Below are 24249 nucleotides of genomic sequence, written 5' to 3'. Positions count from 1 at the left end.
GATTTACTGAGCAATCATCTTTCTTTACTTCTGGAAAACTTACCGCTTAATTTGAGAAGAGAATGTGGTTTTAACAAAATAGTGTACCTTCTCATTTTTCCAGAAATACGTGTACTCTTTTAAACGAAATATTTGGTGACAGATGGATAAGTCAAGGAGGGCCTGTTCAATAGCCTCCTCGTTCACTTGATTTTACAGCACTGGACTATTTTGTATGGGAATATATAAAAGAAAAAGTTATGTTTCAACCACCTACAACAAAAGAAGATTTGAAACGAAGAGTACGTGAAGCTTGCGCTAGCATGATCCCAGAAATGTTATTTAGAGTTAGACAAAATTTTTTAAAAAAAATTAATAAGTGTTTAAATGTAAGTGGCTAACAATTCAAACATTTAATAAAGTAAAAAATGTGAAACATATAAAGTCTTTTATTTAATTTATGGTTTTATGACTTTAGTTTGAATGCACTTTACTATAAAGTTTAAATGTTTATAACTTTTGATAGAAGTATTTTTTAAAGAAATGTTCCAAATAAAGTTTATTTGCTTCTTCCCGTAGAATCCAAATGTGTAACATTTTATATTATTTATAATACTTGAAATTGCGAAGTTACTCCCCATCCTCTTCAGGGAAGAGTAGACTTTTGTTTATATAATTAGAAAGACCTCTCGAATACATGACATTTTGTCATGATGTCTCGTATCAATTTTTTGATACGAGAAATATTTTTAGAGTTTGTAGTTGCCACACTTTATGTGGGTCACTCTATGTATTTCCCATTATAATTTATCATATATGGGATGTCCATTACACAATACATGACAAAGCTGGATGTGGATAGGACGAGTCAAAATATAAAAATCCTCTTTCATTTTCGCAACAACTACATAATCCTCTTGTGGCTCTATTTACTGGTAGAAATTAGTATCAAAATGGTTAAATTTTTTCTGCGGAGGAATATATTTACTTTCATGTTTTATAATAGTTTTCAAATGTACTGATTTCAAATTTGAGGCTGCTGTTACGAAATTCAAAATGGCGTATCAAAAATGGCGGACCTGAAAGTAATAAATCTCATAATATACGTTTATAATACGTACATAATATACATTTTGAATTTAGCAACAGTAACCATAAATTTGAAATTAGCATACCAAAATATTTATACAAACTGAGTTTCATTAAAATACACTCTATATTACGAAATTTACTACTTCCAGATCCGCCATTTTGGATCCACCATTTTGAAGTTTGCAATAACAATCTCAAATTTGAAATCAGCATCTTCAAAATCCTCCAAAATACTTAATCCAATCTTACTTAATATACCTAACTAGTGATTGTATTTTTACATCTTTTTACAAGCTTCAAATAATCCCTTTATTTCACAATATTTAGATGAGCGTAACTTTGCAAAAAAGTAATTTTTACCATTAATATAGCAAATTACTGAAAGGTACAGTCTTTCAGTTTTAATTTCCATTTTGGCTCATGTTAATACGATGTTTGGTTCTTAAGTTATGAAGGAAAACGTTACCCTGAGTCTGACTCGGGGTTAACCGTTGGGGCACAGCTCGCTTACCCCGAATGAGACTCGGGTCTAACTATAATCCGGTTGAAACTTCAAATTATTAGCGAAAGGAAATTGACGAACCAGCGCGATGCAGTAAGATGGCGCGATCGCATAGAAAATGACTGATCGCTTGTCTCTTAGCAGCGATCAGTATCGGGTATTACGACAAATAATTGTCTACGTATCGCTCACATCTTTTCCTCCTCTATCATTGTCATCCGATCCTGATCACTAAGAAACGATCATGCAGTCAATTATTTTTTACGTGATCGTGTCGTCCCACTGCGTCACGAGAGCTGGTTCCTCAATATATCTTCATCAATAACTCGAAATTTTATGTAGTTGTTCAACCCTTTCGTACCTGGTGGAACATATATGTGCCAGAACTTTAAAAATTCATATCTCCCACAAATATAAAGATAGTGACTTCTTCTTGAGCTGATTTTAAAGAGGAACGATAGGACTTTTCACACAAAAATCAACACCCTTGGTAGTTTCATCCTTCAATCAGCATATCTCGACAAATACTCGTAAAATAGGGTAAAAGTGAAAAATATGTATTTATAAATTTTACAAAAATTAAGATAGCAAGTTCTAACTGGACTCATTTTGAAAGTCAACGTAAAGACTATATGAAACAAAATTGCTACTTACTGCTAATTTCAAAATGGTAGATTTAATATGGCGGACTAAAATGTAAAATTTTTCTCGATTTGAGTGAAACTCATTTTTCAGGGGTTTTTTGAGTCGCTAATAACGAATCTAAAGTTAAAATTTTCAAATTCAATATAGTCACATCTAATATACATAGCTGACAAAATGTAAATAAAGAAAGTCGACTCAATTTTATTCATATTCCGTGAAATTTTTTAAAGCACAGAACGGGATAGAGTGGAACTTTACACGCTGTGCATATTGAATTGGTCATTTAAAAATTTTAAAATTTTGACTACAGATTCATAATCAGCGAGCCAAAAAAATTCTGGAATATGAATTTTATTCAAATCTAAGAAAATTTTACATTTTAGTTCGCCATATTGGATTCGATATTTTAAATTTTTAAATTTTGATTACAGATTCATAATCAGCGACCCTAAAAACCTTTAATAAGATGTGAATTAAATGTAAATTATTCCTAGAAAAATGTCAGGCACGAAAGGATTAAAAAATGTCAGAGAACTTTTCTACTCATTTTGATCTGTTCTACCCGCTGACATAAGCTTTGTCGCAACGAATACCTTGTATATCATCAATTTTTGAAAATAATTATAAAATATTTATGTAAAAAGTGTTATAACATTCCGATATTATAATACGTATTTATTTAAGAAATTATTCTGTTGGTTTTATGGAGAAGCGAAATATAAATCTCGACTCAATTTTACCTTTACAATATATTTATTGGGAGAAATCGAATATGTATATGAGATGTATCGAATGTATGTATGTATGTATGTATGTATGTATGTATGAGAGAGAGAGAGAGAATTTGCCAAAAACAAATACAGAGTGTCTCATAACAAATGTTGCAGAACACGTGGAGACATAGAGTGGGTTAAGGCAAACATAAAAGTCCCATACCGTTTTGCGCGATTTGCAATAATTATCGAGTTGTTAATAACAGAGATCTGACGAGTGAGCGCATGCCGAAATGGATGATTGGAGAAGCGTCGTAGCCTCTCGGGCTACAACGCGGCCCAATTGACTTAGTAACTGTTGGCGACGTGCGGCGAGACATAAGTGCGGAGAAATAAAACACGAATAGCGACGCGTTGTCTTTCCCCTCGCCGCGCACCGGCAACAGTTGCTGGATCGACTGGGCTGCGCTCTAATCAAAATGGCTGCAATGCTTTTCCAATCATCTACCAGGTGTGGCGGTTAATAATTCTTAATTTGTTTAAGAGATGGCGCTGGAAACAAGGATTGGTTCACAGTCTAACCTCTTATGTCATTTTGTTGCTATGACAGTACCTTTCAAAACGCCATTGATGTTTAAACGATTTCGGGTTAGCGTCATATTTTTTTCGTGTGGTAAACATGTCGAGTTTCAAGCTAAATAAAGAGCATTTGCGGCATGTACTGCTTTTCTTGTTCAATCAAAAGAAAAACGCGAGTGAAAACGTCGTATACTTGTAGAACCTTACGGTGACAATGTCCTAACGCAAGACGCTTGTGTGCGTTGGTGTAGACGACTCAAAAGTGGTGATTTTGACTTGAAAGACAAAGAACGCCCAGGTCAACCGAAAAAATGTCAAGATGCCGAATTGCAAGCATTGTTGGACGAAGACGATACGCAAACTCAACAACAAATGGCAGAGAGGTTAAATGTTGGTCGCCGAACCATTTGTGATCGTCTGCATGCCATGAGAAAGATCCAGAAAGCAGGAAAATGGGTACCATATCAGTTGAACAACTGACAGAAGAGACTGTGGAAAAGCGAAAAACGGTGTGCGAAGTTTTGCTTTCTCGGCATAAAAGAAAGACTTTTTTGCATCGGATCGTGACTGAAGACGAAAAATGGATATATTTCGAGAACCCAAAACTCAGAAAATCATGGGTTGATCCAGGACAATCATCAACATCGACCGCAAGACCGAATCGCTTTGGAAAGAAGACAATGCTGCGCATTTAGTGGGATCAGAAGGGTGTCGTGTACCATGAGCTTCTGGAACTAGGTGAAACAGTTGATACCGTTCGCTACCGTCAACAAATGATCAATTTGAACCATGCATTGATCGAAAAACATTCAGAATGGGCTACAAGGCATGGAAAAGTAATTTTGCAACACGACAACGCCCCATCACACACAGCGAAAGCGGTCAAAGACACCATTTCTACACTTGACTGGGAACTCTTGCCCTACCCGCCGTATTCACCAGACTTGGCCCCTTCCGACCACCACTTGTTTTCATCGATGTCTCACGCACTCTCCATGAAACATTTCAGCAATTATAGAGATGTCGAAAAATGGCTTGATGATTGGACCACCTCAAAAGATGTACAGTTTTTCTGGGAGGGCATCCACAAATTGCCAGAGAGATGGGAAAAATGTGTAACTAGCGATGGCGCATACTTTGAATAAACCATTTTTTACCTTTCTCCCAATTTGAACGTGTTTTTTTTAAGAAGGAATTAAGAATTATTAACCACCACACCTGGTATGTCGGCGCGCTCCGTATTATCTCGTTTGTAAACGTTACGTTATTCGCGGATCCGCGTTCCTTGTCGTCGATCGTTACGAAACATCGCGCAATCTTACCCTTGCGGTCGCTCGCGTATCTGTTGGGGTCTAAGTAAGCCTGATACCAGTCTCGAGTATACAACCCTCTATCTATCGTCTTGAACGCACTCCTCAGATTTTTATCATTAATAACTCGATAATGATTACGAATCTCGCAAAACGGGACTTTTATGGGACTTTTATGTTTGTATTAATCTGTTGTTTGTATTAATCTGCTCTATGTCTCCACGAGCTCTGCAACATTAGTTATAAGACACTCTGTATACGCACGACACGTTTCGAAGCAACAATCTTCGCTCGATCCGCGCTCGATTAAGAATATAAGTGTTCAAAAAATGAGGTTCCAGATTTATAAAGTGGAGAGTCATGATTCTTATATTGAGTAAAAAGTATTTAGTAAACATAGATTGGAAAATCAATCCTTTCAGAATTACAAACGTTCTTCGACGTTGGTAACGCGAGTTATTCGTGTGCGATAAATAAATGAACGAATATCTAATATCATATTATTATCTTATTGTTCTTTTTTTTATTTACAATAAGTACTCTACGTATAAATTTTGAAGGATTAATTTTTCGGCTTATTTACTATTTACTGAATAATTTTATTTATAAAGAACATCCGCGAAGTGTGTGTCTCCGATTTTGATGAAACTTGGCATGTTTGTAAAGTAGCCAAAAATAAAAGATCCATATTTTTTTATCGGCAATAGCTCAGGGTTAAGGGATGAAACTGTCCTTCAAGTTTCATTCCCTTTGTGCTATCTCGATAGTTATTACAGATAGAAAAAAACTTTTTAAACAAAAATTGTACAGTTTTTATGGTGTAGAATTTTTGTTTAAAAAGTTTTTTCTATCTGCAATAATTATCGAGATAGCATAAATGAAACTTTAAGAGGCAATTTCACCTCTTAAACCTGAGCCATTGCCGATAAAAAAATATGGGTTTTTTATTTTTGGCTACTCTACAAATACTCTACAAATATGCCAAGTTTCGTCGAAATCGGGGACACACACTTCGTGGATGCTCCTTGTTAGTACAATGAATACTATCTATCCTATGAGTTTAGAACCCTTTTTTTTAATACCCTGTGTAAAACTCTAATTCGCCCGCAACACAAGACAATGCAACAATAACAACGCATGAGAGAAAAAGAAGAAAGTCGCCTGTTGTCCGCTTCAACTACTGTCACTATCCTCTTGTAATATTCAAACACATGTAAAGCGCACGTGACGGACTCTAATACGGTGTACACAAATGATTTGTCATATTTGGAATAAGAAAATAAAAACATAAAAACAATACAGATTATAAAAATCACGAGGCACAATAGAAGAAACAAGAATATAAAATATAATGAAATAGGCAGCATTTATGAAAAGTTTCGCAACGGTTTCAACAATTATTCGCCTCATAGCTTTATTTAAATTTGTATAAGAGAATACTATATATATATAATGTTTATATATAACATATAAATATTATATAATATATTTAGAATTATATAATATATCAGAATATAGATTATTCGCTTCGACATCTTCATTTAAATTTATACAAGAGAATGCCATATTTACATGTATAAAAAAATATAAATGTTATGTAATATATTTTATATTAATTTACATATAAATAATATATTTTTAAATATATTTTATATAATTATATATATAATATATTTTGTATTAATTTATATTATTAATATAAGTTTTAGAATTATAATATATTTCGAAACGTTACAGACGCGCGTGCGAGAAAGGAATATAGCGAGAGACGTAAACAACCACATTCGACGATAAGAGGAACGATAGGATTTTCGAGAGTCGAGAAACGCAGCCAGGATATCTGACTCAAAATATAAGAGGAATCAGATATGTAAAAATGTAGAGGAGCGCAATTCGTAGTTTTATGCGCAAGACTCGGTAATCGTCGGCTGCAGTCATCGGTGAAAATATTCGAAAATTATACGACCCGATGCACATTTGCAATAAGGGGATCGGGGATATGGCGAGCGTCGGGCGGAATTTCGAGTAGGAAAATTGTATAAATGTCGTATATTTTTTCAGTGCGCCGCGGAAAATCGAAGGCGCGCGACGAAATGGCCCGGAAGCGGAGGAATCGATCGGAATCAGGAGTGTGTGCACGACGGAAGTGTCGGTTCGCGCCAACAGCGAGGTAACGCATGCGGAAGATATTAACGACATGTGTAACTCAAAACGTTGCTCAGGCACGAGAAGTACCTTCATTAATACACTTAGACTCAGTTAATTAGCGTGACAGTTTCATTACTCAGCAAAGTGCTGCGTGTATTAAATTAACGCGGCTCCTCATACTTGCCGGCTTCTCGCGCCCATAATAACGCGCTAAAAGCGATTTGAGTTGCTAATGAACTTATAAAACGGCATGCAACTTCGATGTTACTGCTTATTTTCATGGTATATACCGAGAAATGCGCTAAGGATTCTCACGTAGAACTCTTTGGTTCCTCCGCCGTCGCCGCCTCTTTTCGCCACCTGTATTACGTTTTCCTTTAGCGATTCTGCTCTGTTCTTGTTAAATTTCTTCCCACCTTATTCAAGGGCCTCTTGTCGGTACTTTTGATTTATCTCCGCGCGGTCCGTTCTTCCGAAACTTAACCCAAGCTGCGGATAATTGAATTTTACTCTATTCACGACACGTGCTGTTAACTTTTATTTCACTTGGCGCAAATATAATTAAACCCGATCCACTTTGGCGCGTATACAATTACATTTTATTTGATTGGGCGCGCATGTATAATTAAATTGGATTTAAATTAGTGCAGTTATAATTAAACTTCGTGCCGTTCGGTACATGCATAATTAAATCGTAAAACTATCGCGATTCCTCAAAGCGTTGTCCACCTGGACACACCGAAGTTACTCGCCAAGTTCAAACACAGAAAGTCTGAAAGAGCTGTTGTAAAATTGAAATCCCGAATGATAGGATCCGCGTCGCGGCTCTTTTGATCCTCCAACGTATATGGAAGTTCTATTTGAGATTTTCACATATGCAGTTACGCCGAATTTCCATTACAGTTCCCTCTCGTGCTCGCCCTGTGGCGCTTTCAGAATAAGAGGGACCCCGCGTAAACTGAAATGAAGTAATGTCGTAAAATTAAAACCGCAGTAGGCTTATGTCGAAGTTAAACTGGCTCTCTCTCTCTCTCTCTCTTTCTCTTTTTATCCCTCTCTGTCCACTCAACTCTGCTGCCGACAATTCTTGAAAGATATACTTCCGCAGATCAAACAAAAAGGTTCTCCGCGGTTTTATTTCGGATATAAAACGAACCTAGTTACTTGATAATTAGATGGGTTCATAATGCGACTTTTACTGCGAAGCGAATTGCCGCACACCTCTCGATTCCCCCCGACAAAGCTGCGCAAATTAACGTGGTAGTAAAGACTGCGGCGCGAGCGCCGTAATATAATTGATGGAAGGTGAATTAAGTCGACTGACAGTATTTATCAGGCCTGAATTATGATTAATCGACAGTTACGCTCTTTTACGTCGCGAATATCTCGATAATATATACGAATAAAAAAAGAAACAATCGCGTTGATAATGAAATCAGTTGTCCGATACTGGTTTCGTATTTTTTTATTTTTATTTTTATTAAACCTGGCGTAATCGTCTCGCCATCGGGGTGAACGTATTCCAGACTTTGACGTTAAATCGTGCCCGATACGTCGACTGCTGAGCCAGATAAAACACATGCGAACTTGCGTTAATGATAATACTCCGGCAACGACTTCTGGAATTTTATTTCCGAACGGTCATATTAGGGGCGCAGGATATTATCGAAACTGCCATGTGACATAGGCTCTACAGGTGTCACCATTATCTTTTTTCTGTTATAGTGATCCACACAAAATCCGTACGTTATTTGAAAGGTATTACCGCGGCGACCGTTGTCGATTGTTCCTAAGCTTACATGGAAACGTATGGAAGTATCCCTCACCAATTTCGGTAGGCTTTGGGTATGTTGCAGAGCAACCGAAAATAAAAGACACGTATTTATTGTACGAGTCCTTTCATATATTCGAAAATGGAACGACTGTTCGCAAATAATTCGATAAAATTGATAGTGAGCGAAAATGTTTGAGATTATGAAGCATGTGAGAAAAACTTTTATACAATAGTTTTGTGACGTCCGTATATGCTTCATAATTTTGCATTTATGTCATTTGCATCTCAAAAATATTCCATGATGATTGACAGTTTCTTTACAAATTATATATTGGAAAAATCTAAATGCACACTTAAAAAAAAATATAAAATAAAAGTTTTGTCTAAAATTTCTTTTACGTGCCTCATGATTTCGAAAATACTCGCTCGCAATCAGTTTTAGCGAATTTCCTTTCAGTGGTTGGCTAAATTCCAAAACGCGCGCAAGAAATTACGTACAAAAGATAGGTGTTTCTTAGTTTGAGTCACTTTACATATCTACGTAAAACCCACCCCCCAAGATTTCATTTCCACACATATATCTCCTTGTTAATGAATAAAAAATTTCTCCATTGTAATAATAATTACGTATGTGTGTGTGTGTGTGCGTTTTCATAAATAATCGCTCTTCACATGTTCGTTTCATATCGTGAGATGAAATTCCAGAAATGATATAGAGATGTAGTTACTTTTCGCGCGACCCTGACCACGAGGACGGTGCAGCCGGCGTGCAACGCCACATTCACCAGATGATAGCCCCAAGGTTCAAGGCCACCCAGGAAATGATTCAGACGGAAGGTAGCCACGCAGAGCGGCCGATAGCTACCGTGCGAGCCACGTTCCGTCAGCGGTGTTCCCCAGAAGTCATTCTCGAGCAGCCGGTACCACGGCGTGCTCGCCAGTAGGTCAGGGTTTGTCAGGATGGCTCTTCTGTAACATTAAAATGGTAATTTTTCAAATTATACATTGGATCAAATACCTTTAAATGAGAGAGAAAAAGAAAAAAGAAAAGAGAGAGGGAGGGAGAGAGAGAGAGAGAGAGAGAGAGAGAGAGAGAAAGAGAGAGTCGCTAATAGCATTCTGTTGCACAACACCCAAAAAAGTATTTTATTTGTAAAGTGATTTTTCCCATAGTCTCATATTCTGAGCGAAGCCTTTTACAGGAAAAGGATTCCTCTTTCGATAAAGCGGTTAAAGTGAACCATTCATCTAAAATTTATTAGATATTATTCTGTTTTCTTCCTATTTCAAGAGGATTTCCTCTTATATCAATTAATTTTCCTCTTATATCAAGAAGAACGCTTGTCGGCGTTTTTCCTCTTCCATCTACTCACACAGAGACACTCTCTCTCTCTCTCTCTCTCTCTCTCTCTCTCTCTCTCTCTCTCTCTTTCTCTCTCTGTACGTATAACGATCGCCGCCACATTTTATGGACAACGTTTAGTAAGTAGAAGTCTAGTAAGTAGAAGTCTACTAAGTAGAATAAAGGAAAAAAAAGAAATCATTATTCAATTTGTATTGTTTTTCTCGGTTATTTCGTTATGAACGAAATTCAAGAATTTTTGAAAAAAATCGACTTAAAGACATACTGGCTCATATTTCAGCGAAAGTACATACATATATCCATATATCGCGTTGCACACTATATTAAATGCCATTTAGAGTACTTAAAATCATAAATTTATGTTATTTCCTACTTTTTCAGCAGAAAACCAAAAAAAGTTTAACTAGAATTTTTTTCGGACAGTTTCATAATAATTTTCTCTCCCTTCCCTATAAAGGAAGGTATAACTAGTAACAATAAAGTACAGTAAGAATAAATAATAATGCTCTTAAAAAAGATTAAATAATCTGTGTATAAGAGGAAATTTATATCAAAATCAATAAGATTTGCATTATACACATAACATATAATTCCTCTAACTTTAAGAATAATATGTTTATAATATTTTCCTCTTAATTTTAGAGAAATCCTCTTGAGGCCATGTATAAAAGTAAAATCCTCTAAAATTTAGATGATTTCGTTTATTTTGAAATTACTTTTTTTAAGTGAAATATACACGAATATTGTATGTGTACAGTGAATATTGTATGCGAAAATATGCGAGACGTTGCTTCTCTTTGTGCTGATAAAAAGCTTTGTTGTACAAGATGTCCGGTAAGTAGCTGTTAAAAACATAAAGATGTTAATATAATATTAAAAAATTTTAAACTTGCAACGTCTAACAAATGATGATTGCATTAGACATTGTACTAAAAAGCAGGCGTCTTATAATTTGCACGTCTAATACATATATGTCATAATAAAATAATCCTTCCTCAATTACCGTAAGTTACCCGTGTTATTATTACGAATATTGAACGACGAAATCTGCGAGAGCCGATATGCAATTTGAATTTACGCGAATTATTTAGTCCGGCGCGATTCGACACGGAAACAATAAAACTCACTATGGGAACGGAAAAAATTAGCGAAATCAGTTTTTTAACGCGTCGTGATTCGCGTGTAACTTAATCAGGTTGTAATAATATAACCCGTGCCGGGTTACATCCATGAAACCATATTAAACAGAGAAACATCGATTTATTATACGTAACGCAATTCGATCCGCAGCGTTAAAATAAAATAAGCCGTTTCAATTTGGCGTACTCCACGGCTTTGTCGTGTAATTTAATACGCGGGACTTTTAACATTTCAGTCAGTTCATCGCGTTAACCGCATCAACCGAGATTCTCGGGCCAAATGCCAGCGACAAATCACACACACACACACACACACACACACACACACACACATACATATACATATATATATAGTCGGTGGCATTTAATAAACTATTTTTATCTGGTGTTCGTGAATTAATTACTTGGACACGGACACACTGCCGACACGCATGTATTAGTTGGCAGAAACAATTCTCGTTCGTTATTGATCGGTCGTTCGCTATCATTATTCATGTGTAAATATCGTCACATCGACGTATTTAGACCTTGCGCGAGAGAGTTTCATCCTTTCTCCCCCCTCCCTCTCTTCCTCTCTCTGTCTGTCTGTCGGTCTCTCGGAGCATAACACTCAAAATTAATTAAAAAATATCACATTTATTTGACAGAACATTTAATTAAATAACGATCACATCACATTATTTTCACATCACAGTATTTCAACACGAAAGGTTACTTTTTAAACGCGCGTGCAAACGAAAATATTTGCGGAGAATTGCACGGACAAATTATGTAATTGCGCGAACGTTAACATTTCATCGTTTCGTCTCTCCTGTCCTTTTCGAATTTCTCGAATTTTCTTCAAGTTTTCTTCAAGTTTTCTTGATATTCCCGTTACGTGTATATATCAATTCCTAAAAATCTGGTCGTACTCGGCAAACAAGATTCCCGATTCGTATTTTAGCGACTCTGAAACACACAAACTTACTTCGCGAGGCGGACAGAATGGGGCTGGAAGGTAACGCAATTAGTCGGATGCCGTTTATATCGGACGCTCGTTATTATCGCCTACTTCGCCGGCAAAGCAATCGTACGCGCGCGCACGAAGATCACATACAAGGCGTAGCAGTGCTGGCCTACGAAAACGGTTACGACGGCGATAGTGCTCCGGCGAAACGGCCTTATCGCCCGACCTTATATCGTCGCTCGCGCGTACTCTCACGGCTACATATGTATATTTCCACGTGTAAGAACTGCAAAGTGTATTTCGAGCACTTCATGAACTTAAGAGCGCCGACGGTCGTCCACGGAAAGGGTGCCGGAACGACAACGACGTAGTCCGCGAAGATCGTAGCAGCGCCGTTTACCTGGCGGTGCACTTTTGTCTCTTTATCGTCGCTCTGAATGGAGAAGCTATCGGTATACACTCGGACGTGTCTCGAGATAACACGATAATTTAAGACATCAGCCGCTTTATTTTGTCGGCGAAGAGGAAAGAGCAAAGAAAAAGGAAGAAGGAAACAATAGAGAGGGTGAAAGAGAGAAAGAGAGAGGGAGAGAGAGGGGGAGGGGGAGAGAGGAAGAAAGAGAGAGAGGATCTCGGTGAATCGCGCGCGTCAGGAAGTCTCTTTGTGACAACAGCACCGTGGACAGGCGACCGATTGTGACGACAATAAGTGGAAAATAACGCGTGTAAATAAAAACAGGACAAACAATTTCAGCGGGGAAACGCGCGCGTAAAAGAGATTATCCTGAGGTAGTAATGTAAAGAATGTATGCTCTAATATTTTTATTCATACTTTACACGGCGCTAAATGAAAGTAGAAGTCGTTTACCGACACGCAATTATTCGAGCGATCGCGATCTTTCGCAGCGGCGCTATACACGTTTTATATAGCAAAAGAGAGAAAGACAGAGAGAGAAAGTACTTTTTCTTCTTTTATAGCGAAGGATGAAACTGCCCGGTCGATGCCGGTTATCGAGTGTAGTTCATAAGGCAATCGACACGCAACGCGAAGCAGTGTTATTGCTCTTGCATTACATTTTCAATTACAGGCGTCTTATCACTGTAAATAGAAAATGTAAAGAAATAATACAGTGTGGTATTGATTCTTCACCTCATTCCCCTTTCCTTAATTTCCACCTCGAAGTTTACGTTATTGAAAGCTTTGAGACTGCAAATAATAAAAAGAGTAAAATGGTATTAATATAATAAATAGTCCCGAGACAATTTTGTACAGCAGCGATAATATTAGTGTGTGCGAGAAGACCATTCTTTCTATACCATTATTCTTCATGACAATTTTGTTTAGTGAAAATATCGGGACGTTAGTAATGTTTAGGATACGCGATGATCGACGAATGAATACTTTTATAAACCAAGTCTCTGGCGACTAAATGGACAACAAATTATTTTCCTTCGTCAATTTCAAATATGGACTTTACTTCGGTAGAATTTTAATTCGAAAAATTTTGTTTCCTTCCACCGAAATGCGTTTCACTCAATTATTATTGTTTCATTAATTCAACCAATTCGATGTACATATTCGAAATATGTTATATCGAATATTGAAAATTGTCATAAATAATGACCATTCCTTTCTGTAACATCCCTTTTTCATTAAACAAAAATAGTAAAATGTTCATGAAGAATGATGTTATGCAAATAACAAGAGCGAATGTATACTTTGTAAACTTACTATGATATTACAAAGATATCAAAAGATAATACCGTATCTCGGAAGTAATCTTTTCGATATTACCTGTCAGCCTTTGCAAAAATCTTAGATGTCCATACGCAAAGAGAGCTTCTCCAATTAAGACAGTGCTTTGACTCAGGGGAGTATTTCTTCTTGTCTTCGCGAAAGGACATAAATGAACTGCTTACGCAGCGCAAATCGATTCGTACTTCAAAGAAACGAGAAGATTACTGCAACGGCGATGCGCAACCGCTCCGTGCTGCTTTCGCGAAATAAATAAAGCTAAATGATAACATTTTGCATCGCGTGGCGAAGCCGCGCTATTGCCAAGTTCATTCATATCTCGAAGCTGCACGGCGAGAAATTGCCTGTTATCGCGAGTCATTTTCAATTAGATGTCGACGAGTTCTCTTTCACACGCGCCTCGCGAATTATACGTCAGGCGATACACGCGTTCCGTTATTCTCGCCATCGCTTTCATCCAATTAACGTGCGCGGTACCGAACGCTGTAAAAAAGATTTGTAAAAAGTGCGCTATCACTCGTTACGCCTCGTCGAGCTTTTTCTTCGCCGGATCCCGCATAGACGATCCCTCGCGTTCGAACGAGGCGTTCTAATCGACGGCCGATCAATATTCATGGGTATCGATGAGCTCGATGTTTCGGTTCGTCTCCAGATTCCGATACCAGAAGCGCCACCCACACGCACACGTATACACACGGAGCCGAACCGTGCGCCGTTGGAAAAAGAGGGAGTAGCCACCGTTAATTTTCCGTCGAACAATTTTGAGCGCCGCTGCCTCCGACAAGCTGTCGCAAGTAATATTTTCTTTATTTTCCCCTCGAATATTATATCCTCCCACGTAGTCTGACACAACTACGAGGGTACTTTCAGCTTCAGCATTTCTCTCGGGAAAATACATCACGAACGTCGCGCTGATTCCACTTTTAATTCCATTCAGCAAATTTTACGTGAAATTTAATGAAATGTTGTTTCTTCGTCGAAATAGCGCACGATGAGGTTATACCTGTAGAGCGTTGCAAAGAAAATGTCCCCTTCGACAATGCCCCCTCGCTCGCTTCTCCCGCTAGAAATTCGAGTTACAACGTTTCGCAGTTTGCAATTATCGCGGTGATAATAATAGTACCGCGGCAATTTGTAAACAATTGAAACTATAACTCGCGCGTTGCGCACATTTAAATATCACATTCTACGCATTTTGATTTCACGCATAAAAAATTCATTTCATTTTCTCCGTTTCGCCGCGATATAGTATTCATTTGCAATCAGAGACACTATTAATCACCGAAATTATGTAAAATTATCGAAACGCGATAACGGGAGTTTAACGAACGCGCACATTATTGAGATCGAGTTTCTCATTAGGCCGATTAAATAAGCGATATTTAAATATCTGGACATAACGAGAAACAGCGGTATACAGCCCTCTGTAAAACACGTACCTCTGACTCGCGCGCGCTACCTTCATAGTCTGCTTATCTGTCCGCCTGGCTGGTCGCGTGTCTATATTAATTCACGAATGAATTTCGCGTCACATCGCATCGCGCTCGTACGGGAATCTCCGGCGCGGCGCGGTTCCGGACGCGTCACACGCGTTTTACGCGCGACATCGAATTACTTTCTTGTTAGTCGCTCCCGCACAATTCCCGTCGTTTTCCCGTATAATTTGTTATGCTGGAATGAGTTTGTCCGCGAAGCTGCGGCTCGTCCTCTCGCGTACGCGAGTAATCGAGATTGCGCGCGCCCTCGACGCTTCCGTGCGGTGCGCGCGCTTTTTCGCTCGCCCTCGGAGCTTTCGGCCACCGCCGTCGCTTTTACGGCCGCCGCGCCGCCCCGCTGGCTCGGCCGCGCGTAATGAAAATTTGTAAAATCTCCCGGCGAAGCGCGGGAGCGACGGGTCCAGGGTGAGAGCCATCAATTAATCCCCATTCATGTCGATTGCAGCATTCTGAAAATTCGCGCCGGTATCGTCGCGCTCGCCTCATTTAGGAGTTATTTTTCTGCCGTCGCTCTGCGACGCTCCCCGATTTTCCGCCTCGGCTGAGGCAAGGCCGGTCGTCGAGCAAGTCGCTCCTTCCCGCCTATACATCCCTACAATTGAATTCACGGGCACAAGATAAGGGGCGGGGGGGAGAGGAGGGAGCTGTACGAATCGCCGTCGCAGGTCTCGGATTTTGACGTAGTTACGTAAGCGAGTGTGTTGGTGCATGTAAGCGGAAGATGGATGGAAATGGGACGGAAATTTTAGGACGCTCCCGCGAAACAAATGATGTTTGTGATGTATTATCGTTTATCATGTCCGATAGCTTCCGAATGTCCGACAGGCGATAAGCCGCGGTAAGGAAAAATGTACCGCGTGCGCGCGCGCAGTTTTTCTACATACAAAAGTTATTAAGTGTACGAATGAATAATCCAAACTTTCTTTTTTCATCAAATCAAATTTTCCTGCTCTTTTACGGTTATGTAGTGTTGACACACAGCTATTAAAAATTACATTTAGTATAGCGGAAAGCTCAATATAATTTCAAAAATTATTCAGTTCAATACAGTCAAAAATGACAAAAGGTAAGGTACATATCCGACACTGCATTCTTTACGAATCCCAACAAGGAAAAAATGCTGCAAGAGCATGCGAATCGATTTGTTCCTTTCCTCGGCGAAGGTATATCGTACGATGTGTGTGCATTTTGGTTTAGACGGTTTAAAAGCGGTGATTTTAGTCTGAGTGACAAAGAACGTCCTGGAGGTCCTCGGAAATGCGGCAAGAATGATTTGGAGCAAATGCTCGCTGAGAATTCAGCACAAACACGAAAAGAGCTTGCAGAGCAGTTAGGAGTAACGCAACAAATTTCCAAACGTCTACACGACATGAGGAAGATTCAGAAAGAAGCATAAACGGCGCCAAGGGCCTGGGTGGGCCCTGGCCCACCCTTTGGCTCACACTAAAATTTTAGAAAATTTTAGCGCAATTATGCTATCCTATTCTGTCCAAGTTTTCGGTCTGAGTTTTTTATATGAAGTTATTTTTATAATTAAAATCCTACAATTAATTTTAAATTCTATCTTCATAATTAATTTCTTCCAGAGACAAAGTACAACGATTAGAAATATTAAAATGATATATAATATATAATAATTATGGCCCACCCACATAAATAGTTTTGATGCCGCTTATGGAAAGAAGGAAAATAGGTTCCGCATGAATTCATTAAAGCTAACAAAAATCAACGTCAAGTAGCAGTGTGTCTTTCTCTTCTCAATAAGCAGCGTAGAAAATCTTTTTTGTGGAAAATTACGGGCGATAAAAAGTGAATACTGTATAACAATCCAGAACGCAGAAAGTCATGGCGAAATTCCGGCGAACCATCAAACATTGGTCACAAAGTCAAAACACTTTGGAAAGAAAATTCTGCTCTGCATTTGGTGGGATATGAAGGGCGTGATTTATTATGAGCTATTAAAATCAAATGAAACAATTGCGGACCGCTACCAATACTAATTAATCCGTTTGAGCCAAGAATTAGAACGAAAACCCCTGTATAGTGGCAAAGGAGAACTGTTACATAATAACGCTAGACCACATATTGCTTCTACGACAAAAGACATCATAATGAGGCTGAGGACGTTCCTTGGCTAGAACGGCTCGCAGCACCACACATCGCTCCTACCGATTACCACTTGTTCCGCTCAATACAACATGGTTTGTCCGGCGCATTTCAAAGAGATTCGAAAATGATTTGACGACTTTATCGTGTCCAAAGACACAACATTTTTCCGACATGGAATTCATCAGCTGCCTGAAAGATGGCTGAAAATGATAGAAAACAACGGCGAATACTTTGATTGATTTGTTTTATCTTCTTTTAAAATAAACTTTGAATTTAGCTGAAAAATTTTGATTATTCATTTGTGCACCTAATATTACAGATTTCATTGCACCCTTTCGTCTTGTTATCCTCATCCACGTGCTTTTGGCCGGCCTTTCATTTCACCCCTCATCACCGTAATTTCGCTCTTCCTGTAAAGTTGGCGAGATGACGCGGCGAGGTCAATTCATCACACACCGGGACGGAACAGCAAGGCCGATGTCGAAATTTAATCTCGATAATGAACGTGCGCGCGGTCGCAAGCCGAGACGGTCGTGCAAGCGTTTAATGGCGCGTGTAGATCCGCGAGATACATTCGACGATTTAGAGATCGATCACCTCTGTCAGCGTGGTTTCGCACGTGGCCGACTTTCACGTGGCAACCGGGCATTCGCACGGCGACACGGACAATTATTTTTTTTCGGAAACTGCGCGAAATAAAGGCGCCGTCATGGCGCGAACGATGTGCACTTGCACGGCATGTTCGTGTACACAGCGCTCACAATCCACAGTAACGCGCGCGTGACGTTAATAAAACTCGTCCGGCGAGCACGAAGGATCAGAAACAGGCGATTTCTCGCCGCCCAATTCGCTTTCGTTCACACACCGAGCACACAGGACTGCGCGACTGCTCGCCTTCTTTACGCCTCGTATTTTGAATTCTGCTTTTCTACGAATGTCCGAGTATCTTTTATAGATAACGCACAAGATAACCCCCGAAATATTTATAGATAACGATCATCGACCATATATTATAATACATACACAGTACAGAGCTATTTATTCGAATTTATAACATGTGAAATAATGAAAATTAATGTTCACATTAATAAAATGAGTTGTAGAAGAAGAGATAAAGGTATAAATAAAATAATGTGAGCAACAAATACGAATAAATGAAAACGGATATTTTTAATAAGATAAATAAAATAAAAAGATGAATGGGATATACGAAGCAAAACGCCGGAAAAATGAGTAAATTCCTTTTTTTCTCAATATATGTGTGTTTTAGTGCATTAAATAATTAACACTGACGTTTGCGAATCTCTATACGCGAGTCAGCTGAAATATCGAGAATACATATCACCAATAAATATAATAACATATCTTCCAACAGTAGGTGAATAAGATAGAATAATAAGAAAACATGCGTGAAATAAAACAAGATCAACATACGTAAAGTAAACAAAACATCTTTCTCTCTCGAGTCGAAATAATTAATATCAACGCTCGACTGTGCCCCGACACACACAAGTCGACGGAATCAACACATTACGCCCACGTATGAGCGGCTACGGCTCACGGAAGGAAAGAACAAAAAAAGCATATGCGACCTCCTTTCCAAAAGGCAAAGGGCAAACGTCACCGAAATGCCTCGTTCTGATAATCCCCGAGAAAAGAGGAGAAAAAACGAGACGACGTCGCGGCGTGTTCTTTACGTGTCGCGTATGACAAATGTAAACGTTCGCAGGTCGACGAAGCCATTAGGCAGGCGAGTGTATTCTTGTTGACGCACGTGCACATCGACGAACGCACACATGCTCGCGCGAGTACGCGCGCGTACACATTCGGAAGCACTTATGACAACGTGCGCGTGACGTTAATGAAGCTCGTCCTGGGGGCTCGCGAAGAAGCGGCGCGACGTCACGTAGAATGGCTTCGGGAACTCACGGCAGGACGAGTGTAGCGCTCTCTCTCTCTCTCTCTCTCTCTCTCTCTCTCTCTCTCTCTCTCTCTCTGCTCCACTCGTCCCGTTCTTTCGACTCTTTCACCCTCTCTTTCCTGCCACCATCCCACCAGGCAGCCAGCCGAGTCACTTAATACTCGTCCGACCCCTTTAAGCCTCATCGACTTACGTAAGACGACGCCGATTCAATTTTCCGCTCTCCTTCCCATGGAAGGCGCGGGCCGAATCGGAAAGCGCTTAGCGACCGCGGTCAAATTAGAATTATTGGGCACCCCTAGCGCGCAGAAATGAATTAATAAATTACAGGGCTAGATGGGCCCACCCGCTTCGCGCAGCCTCCCTCCTTCCCGCTCGCCGCCGCCGCCGCCGCCGCCGCCGCACCCGCCAGGCGTATCTATACGCTTGGCGGCTGCGATATTAAAATCGACCGATGATTAATCTCCGCCCATGGTTTCGTCCGGCTCGCATATAGCGCCCGGGCGCTGTGAAAGAGCGAGCGCCGCGCGAAAGGGTGGCGATGGCGCGATAGAACGGGATGTAGGAACGGGAGGATGTGACGGGGTGTGAGAGAGTAGGGTGCGGGAGAGATGGGGCGGGCGAGGTGGAACGACGAATGGAACGAGGAGGGAAGGTGTTCTATCGATTACACCTAGTTTCTATGGCAAATTGAAGTAAGAAAGTGAGGGCCGAGGGGTGACAAAGCGCGCCCGCCGGCGAAAGTCGGAGGTGTTACATCAGACTTAACGACCGATGACACTGCGTGACGCATCCCTCATGTATGCTGGATGGTTCTTTTTATTGCTCTCCTGGCCTTCGTCGCTTTAACAAGGGGGGTCTCAAATTCGGCGTGTGATGAAACGAACGAGCACATGGCGCATGGGGCCGAGCCCCGTTATAGCCCCTCGGAATTAATCCCGAGGATAGATCTGTCAAATTTAGAGCTCTGCTGCCGCGCTTGGCTTCATCCTTGCTATTACTGCCCACTCTGGGAACGCGAGTAAATAATAATCTCTATCAAAATCTTCTCGCTCTTTAAAGAAAAATCAAAGAGCGAATGCGGTGAAGACGATCTGTCCCAACAAACAATCTCCCCCCCCCCCCCCGTAGGATTAAAAAACATGTTCGCGCGTCATTGCCAAGACTGGTAAAAGCGCTGATGAGATATTTTCTGGCTTTCTACCGACAGCGAAGTAACCTGCAAAATGCGATACTGTCGTCGCCAAGATTCGTCGTGCGTCAAAAGCGCTCGAGAAAAAAGCAGCATTCTGTTGATCAACCAGACTTTAAGAGACAGCGAATCGAATCCGATGACAACGACGGAACGGAACGGTCCAGTAAATCGACGGAGAATTAAATAAGGAACAAAGGAGAGATAGGAAGAGAGAGAGAGAGAGAGAGAGAGAGATGGCGAGGGGAGGGGAGAAGGGAGAGAAGAAGAGAAAGAGAAAAAGACCAAAGTACAGGAGATTCTTGTTCCAGCGAATGCTGTTACGGTTATTACGGGATTTTATATTCCTATCTTTTTACATTAGGACGAGCCTGAGAAAATCGGTTATGCGCCATCGCGCGAGCGCACAGAGTATTATCGCAAATGGAAATTTTTTGCAACGTGGTGAAAACCTCTCCCGCAGGCCGCGCGGTCTCATAAACTTCTGACCCGCGATCATTTCCATTCCCGGGCTAGGGCGCACATTTCGATTCGAGTTCGAATGAGACTCGTTAATCCCCCGATAAATAAAAATTCGTATCGATTAAGCAAACTGCGGTGGGAGGTGGAAATGCTCGCGTCCGCTCGTTAAAAGCTGCGCGCGATGGTAAGCTTTGCCGGACGTATAAAACTACGTTAATCTGAACAACCGAACTGCGCTCTTTTTCGAAATATCTAGTGCGCTCAACGGCTAAAGGGCGGATCTCCGGCTGTTTTTTTGTTTCACAAATATTTTGTTTCAAATAGTAAATAGCGATTTTCTTGCAACGTGAACGGCACTCGCGACGAGTTTTTCGCTTCTGCGCCCGTCTTCGCTCTTTTTTCCCCCCGGCAACCGCTCGGTATGTCGCTCGGCGCTCGAGAGATTCGTATCGAATTTATAATCGCTGTCTAAAGCACCTCCCGTGATTCTTTTGTCACGCGATATTAGAGGGGACTCGCTGGCGACTCGCTGGGTGAAACGCGTCACCGGAGTATTAAGTATTCGCCGGTTAACTTTTTACAGCCTCCGCGCGCCTCGATATCCGACAAGCTTTAAATTTCACAGGGGACGCGGTCGTGAGTTTCATTCTAAATACGCGGAAAAGTCTACGAAAGTCCGCTGAAAAATCAATTGTACTAATTTCAACATTCTCATGCGAGAGAGAGAGACACTCCCTTGCCCCCGACACTCCTCTCCGCCCGCGCTTCCTCGATTTGGCTTTCAGCCGGTAGAAATTGAACTTTGCGCGCGCGGTAACGGAATCCTAGTTTTCAGCACAATAAAATTTTGTCGCTTTCAAGGGAAGCACGAATTCTTCTCAGGCTGCGGAGGCAGCCGGGCTTACATTTAAGGCGCTGACGCTGTATCTGCGAAACTGCGACGTTGCGCGACACATTACGATATTAGCATGCCGGAACGCGATCGACCGCGATCGAGTTCCGTGCGCCATTCCCTGTTGCGCGATAAGGCGATCTTGCAGCGACTGATAGAAATTCACACCGATGAACGCGACACGATACGGAGCCGTTTCTTCAGCCAGAGCCGGCTGCACGATCCCGGGGGATGATGCGGCGCGTGGCAATTTGCACGCCACCCTCCTCCGGACCACCCTCTTCCTCGCCCCACCCACCCGTCTTCCGGATCCCCTATCCGGGGCTTCCTGTAACCTCTCGCTTACCACCGAGCTCTCGCTCTTTCTCTGCCCTCTCTATCACGGATCCCGCGAGCGGCGCGCGGAGGAACGCGCGGATAGATAGGGGCTGCGAGCGAGTGAAAATGGCAAAGTAAGAAGCAAGGCGAGCAAGGAAGGCAAATAAATAAAATTTATTCGGTTTTAGAGAGATATTTTCGCCGAGATTATGTGCGGAGGTAAATAGACGACTACCGACTGAATTCCCGATCGGAACAAAAGTAGCTTCCCAACGAAGCTGGTGGAATAACAGCAGAGCCGCACGGCGGATCAATTGCGACGGAGACAATTGACATTGTCCAGCGAAGGCGCGCGTTGTTCAATGTTCCTATATTTGCGTCGTCACATCTCACTTTCCCCTACACCCCTTTCCGTCGCCAAGTATTCAATAGCATAAACGTTTCTTGTTTCACGGTACATTGTATCCCAAAGGATATATTGCATGCACATGGATATACATTTGCAGAAATAGAACGCGGTAGCGAATTAACTAGTACCTCCTTTAAAAACAGCCTGTACACAGCTCCGTTTCAAAATTCTCTATAGAAACCGATCGACCGAGAAAGTGAGAGAGAGAGAGAGAGAGAGAGAGAGAGAGGGCGGGGGGGGGATGAGAGATGGATGGGAGATGGATGAATAAGGAAAAGGCATCGACGTTGCCGTGAAGAGAAAGGACAGAGATGCGGAAAACGAGGAAACCGGAAGAGCTGACGGAGGATGGAGAACGATGAGTCCAAGTTGGTAGTGGGAGAGAAAGGAGAGGAAGGAGCGCATAGCTCGACGACGCTACATTATGTCAGGCATTTCCCGGAAGATAGTCTCGGGAGCGAGAACCGCGAAGATGTCGGTAAGAGAGTGGGGCGTGGCGATGTGGGGCGGGGGTGTGCGCGGAAGGCCAAATAAATACCTGACTAAATCGTCCGGAAAACTCATTCCATCCCTCGGGCGTCTCTTACGAGGCGCAGGAGGGGGGAGGGGTGGGGAGGGGAGGGGAGGGGGAGCCACCTTCAGCCACAGAGCCGTCGACGACGCGCCCAAGCGAGCGAGCGAGCAAGTCGACGGCGCTCTTCGGTACCTTTCTATTCGCGCGATTTTTGCGAGCGCGAGGGTCGACGGCGCGCTAAAATCACGTCGTGACGACGGCGAACTCGGTGACGAGCGCCGAAACTGTTGGGACAGGAAATATCTCGTGATTCTCCACGGTGTCACTCGTTCATCTCGCAGCACTTAAAGCTTTCGCCGTCGGATCGATGCGCCTCGCACGTCTTATTTCGAGCGGCAGCTAGACAGACGGATAAAATATTACGAGGAGTTCTCCATTTTTTTTTCTCTCGACACTGCTCCTCCCATAACAATCGTTGAGCGAAGACTAGGAATGAAGTTTGGGACGTTTTGGCGAGAGAGACGAGTTGCGAGGTCGCACACTGAACTAATCATCATTAATTAGGATAAATCCGAGATAAATGGACATAGGGGATAGATGGTCAATTGCTATAATCTTGTTAATGCTAAGCGTCAGCGCTGATCGGTCAGTTATGAGTTGAATGTACCACGAGTAGATGTGACTCTTCCTGATGCACAAAAATACTTATCGTGAGTAAATAAATGTTTTATGTTTCTATTAACAAAAATGTTTCACACATAGAAAAAGTACCCTGCGAATACGGTTTATCTTGAGTTACAACATTAGACCTGTGATTAAACGACCAATAGAATCATCATATTTGCGTACTTAACCTCAAAATTCGTCACTGAGAGTACATATTACGCGGTACTATGCATCTTTACGCGAACTCTCTAAACGAAATAGATGGTTAATTTTTATCAGAGTTAGATGGGCAGCCTACCCACTGAGAAATGGTAAGCAATAAAC

At 41.2% G+C, this 24249-nt stretch overlaps 1 protein-coding gene across 2 annotated transcripts in view; it reads right to left on the bottom strand.

Moving 5' to 3' along the window:
• The window catches only part of Tmtc2 (Transmembrane O-mannosyltransferase targeting cadherins 2), a 520379-nt gene that overhangs the window by 282257 nt on the left and 213873 nt on the right, over positions 1-24249 (bottom strand). For both annotated transcript variants that reach the window (XM_025297016.1, XM_025297017.1), the window contains exon 2: positions 9471-9711. In XM_025297016.1, the coding sequence (XP_025152801.1) occupies positions 9471-9711 (241 nt within the window). The remainder of the gene's footprint in view (positions 1-9470; positions 9712-24249) is intronic.

Source organism: Harpegnathos saltator, unplaced genomic scaffold (assembly GCF_003227715.2).
Source record: "Harpegnathos saltator strain DR-91 unplaced genomic scaffold, Hsal_v8.6 scaffold166, whole genome shotgun sequence".
In the NCBI taxonomy this organism is placed as follows: domain Eukaryota; kingdom Metazoa; phylum Arthropoda; class Insecta; order Hymenoptera; family Formicidae; genus Harpegnathos; species Harpegnathos saltator.
Note: the sequence above shows the minus strand (reverse complement) of the source record. Positions and strands in the feature narration are given on the sequence as shown.